The sequence below is a fragment of the Sinocyclocheilus rhinocerous genome, unplaced genomic scaffold (assembly GCF_001515625.1).
Source record: "Sinocyclocheilus rhinocerous isolate Xijiao unplaced genomic scaffold, SAMN03320098_v1.1 scaffold877, whole genome shotgun sequence".
NCBI lineage: Eukaryota > Metazoa > Chordata > Actinopteri > Cypriniformes > Cyprinidae > Sinocyclocheilus > Sinocyclocheilus rhinocerous.
In genome coordinates, this window is record NW_015662177.1 from 71712 (window position 1) to 80135 (window position 8424).

The following is an 8424-nucleotide window of genomic DNA, read 5'->3' on the forward strand; positions in this document are numbered from 1 at the left end:
TAGGGTTGCACGATTATGACAAAAATCATAATTGTCGATTATTCCCTTGAAATTGTAATTGCGATTATTAATTACGATTATCACAATTTACATTGAATGATGTGTATACCATTGTTTGAAGCAACCAATGAAAATAAACAAGCTGAAAAACTTTTATTGCTTTTCTATAGCATTAAGTCTCAAATGTTATGTTATATTAAAACTAGAATTAAAACAGTGGAAAAACCCTTAAGATTACCTATAGAAAGAAAAAAAACACATCTTAAGCACACAGAATAACATAAGTGGACTTTGAACGATTAATTGCCGCTTTGAACGATTACGTAATTGTGGCATCCGTAATTGTAATTGCGATTAGAAATTCGATTAATTGTGCAGCCCTAGCTGAACTTTTTTAACTTGAGTGCCGTGTTTTTAGAACATTGTTGCATGCACAATACGCTGCACAAGACAAAAGTGCAATGGTCAAACCCATCCGTCTTGTGCATGTTTACATAGAAAAACAATGGAAAAGCGTCGCAGTGAAGTTGAAGAACGTGTTCTGTGTGAACAGCTCCTAACAGTCTAGCATAGTGCCAACTGGTAAACCAAATAGCACAATAATGCACTATTTGTTTTTTAATCAGGAGTTACAAACGGCCACCAGTGGGCAGAGGATTCAGTGCAGGATTTTAATTGTTGCTGATTAGATGGCAGAAATGGCTTTTACCATGTTGTCACACCTAGCTTGATCATGGTGTCAGATTGGCATGAATTACATTAATTAATCCAACTGCTACTTCCGAATTATTTTTAAATGTCTGATTTTGTCCCCCTTAATGCTGTTAACTGAAATTCCTCTGTGGATGAAATATTCCGAAATGTTCAAAACAAATAGGTTATATATATAACACTTAAATATGAAGTGAATTTGGGTCTGGGACCATCTACACGATACTAATAGGTTCTGCTCTGGAACCCACACAATAAATTAGCGAATGACAGATCACATTTCATAACTGGCACATCACAAGCAGTTGAGCAGCAGCTGTTGCTCCCTTTTTACTAGAATACACAATGTGGCTACATGCTTCTCCTGCCTTTCATTGGCTATCATTAACCTCAGTGCCATTCATAAGACCAGAGGCTGAGCAGGTTATTTACTTCATTAGTATGTTCATACTACCAAACAGGAAGTCAGATAGTGCCAGCTGAACAGGTTTGGCAGTCAATAACAAGTTTGACTTAGTCTGTGTCTTTTCCTAGTCCAAAATTATTTTATAGTCACCATTGACTGTATGTACAAAGTCCCAATAGTCAAGACATAAGAGTCCACAGTGGCATTCAGTGGTCCAGGTCATTCTCGTTCTTCACAGTGGAGAAAATGAGGCCTTCGATGTTCTCCAGATCTGCTGGATAGGCCTGATTCTCATTCACCATCTGACTGAAGTGCACGTCATTTATAGACGACATGTTCATCATAGGTTGATTGACGTTCAATTTCGTATCTGCGCCATCTAAACCAAAGTTGAGATTGCCAGGAAAAAACAACTGATTAAGAAGCTGGTCTGAACCGTGCTGGGATTGGTCTGGTCTGAAGCTGGCAAGGCATTGGGAAATGCCTTGGAGGACAGTATTTAAAGTGTCTGGGTCCAGGCTAACACAACCGTCCTCTTGTTTGAAGTCTTCATTATAATGAATTTCCTCCATAACCTGGGATGGCATGTGATTGCCTCCATCCATAACAGGGACTGCCATGGAAGCATTGGGAACGTTACAATCGGGAGGGGTGTAGAATTGGTTGTCAAAATGCTGTGGCATGGTGAGTTCGTTCACAATGTCTTGATCTGAAAGAGGAGGGAAATAAAACAGTGATGTAGTCAACAAAGTTTGATAGAATATTAAGGTGTCTTTTACAAACATCCTTACCTTGAGGAACGCTGCATGGCTCGCTGAACTTCACATCAGATTTCATTTTCCTCTTGCGGTTCACTCCGTAGGGATCTGCAGATCAAAAGTGCAAATCAGATTAACCTTCCTTCCGTGTTATAGGGTGACAGAAGCATGTGATGGGGCTGACTAAAATGGCACTGATTGTAACAGAATCGTTTGTGTTCTGTAGACAACAGAAGGCCTATTATGAAGTATTACAGTTTCCTCATGCATACTTTCAGTTTAAACTATTATAATGCTGCTATTTATAATGAAAAACTGACATGGTGACACACCCTCTTTTTACAATATTTTAGAAACTAGCAAGAGAAAAGCGGATTCATTTCTGGGATGTGAGGCGTTTTGCTTACTGGTCTTCTTTTGTATGCTATTACTTTTAAACACAAGAAACCTGGAAGCGCCACATAACTAACATTTTTAGGACCATTACACCTTAAGAAAATTTTACTTGAGAAAAAAATGACACACTACCATTCTAAACATTTGTATTTATTTATTTATTTACAAAGAACTGAAGACTTTTATTCAGGAAGGATGCACTAAGTGGATTATAAATGACGATAAAGAATCAAGACTTTTAGATTTCCATTTCAAATAAATGCTGTTCTTTTGAACTTTGTTTCTTTAAAGAATCCTGGAATAAATGTATCACGGTCTCCACACAAATATTAAGCAGCACAACTGTTTTCAACATAAAAAAAAAAAAAAATGTTTTGTGAGCAGCAAATCAAGCATATTGTAATATGATTTCTGAAGGATCACATGACACTGAAGACTGAAGTAATGATGCTGAAAATTCAACTTTGCATCACAGGAATAAATGACATTTTAAAATATATTAAAATAGTGTTATTTATATTATAATAATATGTTTTACTGTATTTTTGATCAAATCAATGCAGCCTTGGTGGGCATGAGAGACTTCTTTCAAAACTCTGACACCAACATTTTTGAATGGATGGATATATATACATTGTAAAGTATTTATACATTGTGGTAGAATCTGTTATACTTTTTTAAATGTGCTTATTTTAATAATTTAATATTTAAACAGTATAATCCTTTCATCTATCCATTCTCCAAACTGCCTATCCCCAGTAGGATCATGTGGATGCTGGAGCCTATCCCAGCATCTATAACAGTGTAATATTTTATTCATTTAAAATGAATAATATTCTTATCTTTTGATTTTAGGGTGAAATATACCCCAGCTATTCCCTCACCTTATGTTATCTATTAATCTTGTCTTTATATGGCATCTGATAACTCACCTGCGTTGTCTGGAACATAGGTGAACATGACTGGCTCGCTGTCCATCCGGTCAGACATGCGGCGTAGACACACGCTGACCTCCACCTCCTCGGTTACATTCTGCTCCCTGAAGGGTGGGGACTTGAAGACGATGGCGATTTGTCGATGGACATCAGTCTGAGCAAACTCCGCCTTGGCCTCCCAGTCGTCCTTGCTGAAGATTATCTCAATGTCATCTATGGAGGTTTCCAGATACACAAATGAGTTACTTCAGCCCAACTGTGTTGGCAAAATGAGATGCTGTGAATTAAATATGACACTTTCAAAGTCCAGTTACCTTTCTGCACTTTGTCACAGAGCATGTAAATTTCAGTCTTTCCTGTGCAGGGGCCTCTGACAACATTAAGCCGATTGATCTTCAGCTCTGCTGTTGTGGTCGCCTCTAACCGAACAAATAGAAACAATCCAAACATCATCTACCAGGAAACTACAGAGACTTTGTGTACTTGAGTAGAGTATGTTTCTGGCCCAACATATATCTTGCTCTTACTCTTGTCATAAATGGGATTGGAAACTACAGGGGCGAGGGGGATTCTGTCTCCATCCTTTCGTTCCAGCTCACACTGGAAACACAGTCTCACCACGTTCATGTCCATGTCCTCAATGCTCTTAGAGTGGCCCGCTGGTGGAGAACAAGACAAAAACATTCAACAAATGCTCATACTCTGCTACAGTGGACGAGTATTATTAGAACCTGCTACAAAACCTAATGGGCCGCCTATGGAGGAATCATAGGTATTCGGAGAATTCGGAATAGAGCCATTCAGTCTGCAATATCATTCAACAACTCACTGTTAAACGGATCAATATTCTTATTCCTCCTCTTCTCCAGTGAGGCATCAAGTTCCTTCCTCCGCACACACTGGATGCCCAGATTCGCAAAGCTGGAAAACACAAACATACTCAGGCAGGAAATAACATTTCTACTCTCTGATCATGTTCTGCTGACCATACTGTCCCATATCGCCCAAAACATTGACGTTAACAGAAATATACCTGTGTCGACGAGCGCTGTGGGGATTGATGTGGATGACGCAGATGCCATCTGTACAGTCTTTCCCGACCAAGCAGTGTGGATGTGGGCGGTACGGGATGTCCTTTGTCACAAGAGACACGGTGACTATCACTTTCTTGATATTATCAATGAGGCCTTGAATCTAAAACAGGTGAAAAGATAAAATACAGTTTTACTTTTGCTTTCGTAACACTGCTGAAATCGGTTCTTTGTGGTTGCATTGTTGGCACAGGCTCTTGTGTTGAAAGTACCCATTTATGGCCATTTCACAATGGCAAAAATGACTGGTGAGCATGTTTGTTTGTGTGGTTTAAAGGTAATTCCCTCCGCCAGAGCCCACGCGTCGCACACCTCCCCAGGGAACTTTCATTTTTAACTGCAATTAAAAGTTTAACTTGATGGGGGGATGCCCCACTGTTCAGGGATAGTCGGTGAATTCCAGACACGCCCACTGAATCAACTAAGGAGTGCAAATCAATTTCTAATTCATGTAAATGGAAAAATATGAACACACAATGGAAATGAAATGAGAGTTTCACAAGGCCTAACTGATGATAACATTTTTTTAACCCTATATAGCCTACTGTTTTATACGCTGATTTCTATGGCCTCTAAATCAGACACATGATCAAAACTTTAATGAAAACAAATTGATTGATAGTTTATACTTTTTTAGCAAGTAAAAGGCCTTTTAGTATAATTCCAAAAATGTCCAGCTTCAGGTCATGGTAAACATGTCTTCTTGTTGTGAAGTCTTTACAGATTTTTATAAAGTAAAATAAATGTAAGAATAAATGTTATATTGTTAGTAATATTTTAGGATGAACATTTACTGGACTGAAGAAACTTAGGTTTACTTGATTATGCATGCATCCTTTTTAGAAAAATCATGTAAAAATGTGGGCATCAAACATAATACATCAGGCTTTTGAGGAGCACTTATTTGTCCATCTCTCAGTCATCACTGTGCATTGCATTTTATGTTTCGCCCCCACAATAAAAACTACAGAGCTTTGATCATAAAACTGAGAGATATGGAGTAACAACTGATAATTATGCATTTTTATGTCAGTGTATGTTATACTTATAAAGGTCTCATTGATTTCCCATCAGAACATATGAATATCAGCAGCTGCACCAAATTGCATATTTTTGCTCAGTTTGGGCCTCTGAATAAAACTGGGGTTTTGTTCTCCTCTAGTATGAGCTCCATTTTCTCCTATATCATACTATATGAGCCATAAAAGCCTGATATATCAAGTATGATACTCAACAAGAAAACACATAACTATTTTTTAGACTTAATTTTTTTCAATAAACATTCCATTTTAAAAAGGTAGAGTTTTCAGACTGTTATTTCATATGTCAGGCTTTAGAGGGTTACATTATTTAACTCCTAAAAATACAGTTGTTGACTCATTCATTAGCATCCATCCAAAACCTTCTTCCTCTGACTCACTTCAATGGCAGGCAGCGTCTTGCTGGAGTCAGTGCTGGAGGCTCCAAGTATGCTGCCCGCGGATCGTCCCTCGCACTCATAGCGAAATCGCATGCCGCGCTCCTTCGGCTGCTCCACCACCACCAGCTTTGGCTTTTCCAGGAAGCGCTCCAGATATTCTGTTCCAGTCTGCTGAGGATGAAGTCTCTGGGGAGCTACAGATGACTGTCCACGTCGCTGAGATGCCACTTTTTGGCCTCGCATGGAATGCATTGGTGCCATACCATCAGTGTGCGCCGTTGGGGTCTGGTCAACGATGTATGGGTTCTGTGAAAAGAGAGATGCAAGCTAAATTTTAAAATATGAAGAAAATGAATGGTGCTTATCTGTAGAAAAGTTCATTGGTATACAGTTGCAAATGTTTCTGAATCACTTTTAGCAAGTGCTATACAGTATTTATAGTGTCCTGAAGGTTGCCAGGGTGTTGCTAAAGTGTTTTGACAGATTTTTAGCACTTCCATGGTTCCATTGCATGGTTGCCAAGGTGGTGCTATGTGGTTACTACAATGTTTTGAAAGGTCACCAGTATGCTGCTATATGGCTATAGTGTTCTGCATAGTTTTTAATCCCGTCACTATGGTGTTACTAGGATTTTCCGGGTGGTTGCCAGGGTGTTTCTATGCAGTTACTAAGGTGTTTGGAGTGGTTTAAGCACCTGCTACAAGGGTGGTTGCTAATGTGTTCTAAAGAGTTTTTAACAGATAGTTCACACCAAGAAAAATAACAAAGATGACTGTAACAATAACTTTATTAGTGTCCAAATCAACACACGATTACATAACTTATCGTAAGCATGTGCTGCCGCTTTGTTGTATGCCACTTTAAATGATGTAGCTCTTTAAAGTCGGGTGAAATTTTAATTCATTGTTGTTATTGTTTATCAGCTGGGGAAAAAAAAAAGTGATTCCAAAAAGTGATTCCAACGATATAATTCCTCTGCGTCATTATTGGTATAGATATCATTATTGTTATAGAATGAATATTAAAACTTTGGTGTGGCTTTAACAGTTGGATTTTCAGATAACAAATAAATGAACAAACAATTGAATAGAGCAAGAGACAAAATATTTAAACAAAAAGATAAAGCTCTGCCAAAAGGGTTTACATGTTTAAGTTAAAAAAATAAATGGCGTGCCAGTCACTGAATAATTTATTTTCAAACCCCCACATAATAAATCAGCAACACAAAGCGTTCAGAAAACCACATTAGCTTGTTTTATTACTACGCTGGAATCACACGTTCCCTCTCTTGACTTTCCAATATTTTAAATCATTAATGGAAAGACAAACAATTCACCTTCAGCTCACTATCTGCATTTAAAAATCTAAGCCACCACAAAAAAAAAAAAACAGCAAGAGAGAAAGAGAAAGTGAGTGAGTGGAAAAAGAGAGAGAAAGAGAGTGAGTCACAGTCTGTTTGACACATGCAGATATTGAACACAAAATCAGCACAATTATAATAACAGAGGAATAAAAAGTATCAGAATGATGAATTTTTGAGAAGACAACAGACAAACACCAAGTCTCTGGACATGCCTGAGGATGGACTCAGATCGCTTACACAAAGAGCCGCTGAGAAGAGCCAGAAGAAGCATGGTGAAGAAACAGGAAGCTCACATAGCTGGGCGATAAACCAGCCAATGAGAAAGTGAGAAGCAGAAGGGAGGGTATGTGCCTGACTCTCTTTTGTATGGGGGAGAGAAGCATGAGCGGAGAGAACGCTAACTAAAAGTAGGCATCGAATTACAATCACCCTTCTGGGAGTAAAAAAGCTTGATGTCATGAATAACAAGTTTCGATATCTACCAAAAAACACAAGACATTTTGTATAGTGAGCTAATACCATCAATATGCCACAGAATTTGAGGCATCATTCGTGTCCATAGCACAAACAATGCAGGATGAGTTACGCACCAAATTCAGTTGTTAGTGTTAAAGAGAGTTCACCCAAAAATTTAAATTCTATCATCATGTCATTCTAAACCTTATGACTTTCTGGAACACAAAAGAAGATATTTTGAAAATTGTCTCTGCGTGTGGAAGTCAATGGTCATCAGGTTACCAACATTCTTCAATATATTCTTTTATGTTCCACAGAAGGGTTTGGAACGACATGACGGCGAGTAAATGATGATAGAATCTTCATCTTTGGGTGAACTATCCTTTTAAGGGTTTCAGTAAAGTATGTACAATAATAATAGTAATGCCTGCTTTAGCAACTGATACAACAACTGCTATTTTGGTTCAATGTAGTGTAACAGCAGAAAGACTCACATGTGGAGCTGCTCCTCTGGAGACCAACACCGGTGTGCTTCGCCTGCCTCTAGACGGCGGATCAACTGGCTGGATGTCCTGGTCCACAGGTGGAGGAGGAGGACCAGGGAGCGTTACGGACAGTTCTTTGATCGTTTTCTCCGTAAGGTACTCATCTATAATATCTGAGGGACAGTTTTAATCAATATAAACAAGAGATCTAGTTAAAGACATCACTTACCAATACATTTTCCCCATGTAACACAAAAGCAGATGTTAGGCAGAATGACACTATTGTGTACTTTCACTGCATGGAAAAATATGGTGACTGGGGCCACTGGGCTGAATAACATCTCCTTTTGTGTTCCATGGAAAGTCACTGGGCTGGAGGGCATAAAGGTGACTAAATAATGAC

The 8424-nt window shown here is 38.6% G+C and overlaps 1 protein-coding gene across 1 annotated transcript in view; it reads right to left on the reverse strand.

Annotated features, from left to right (window-relative positions):
* Positions 1 to 620: 620 nt before the first annotated feature.
* The window catches only part of LOC107727919 (transcription factor RelB homolog), an 11464-nt gene continuing 3660 nt past the window's right edge, over positions 621 to 8424 (reverse strand). Inside the window, exons 4-11 of the mRNA XM_016537957.1 lie at positions 5718 to 6023; positions 4240 to 4400; positions 4036 to 4127; positions 3734 to 3865; positions 3521 to 3625; positions 3204 to 3419; positions 1909 to 1983; positions 621 to 1826 (exon numbers count right to left, since the gene is read on the reverse strand). Of these exons, the coding sequence (XP_016393443.1) occupies positions 1324 to 1826; positions 1909 to 1983; positions 3204 to 3419; positions 3521 to 3625; positions 3734 to 3865; positions 4036 to 4127; positions 4240 to 4400; positions 5718 to 6023 (1590 nt within the window). The 3' untranslated portion in view covers positions 621 to 1323. The remainder of the gene's footprint in view (positions 1827 to 1908; positions 1984 to 3203; positions 3420 to 3520; positions 3626 to 3733; positions 3866 to 4035; positions 4128 to 4239; positions 4401 to 5717; positions 6024 to 8424) is intronic.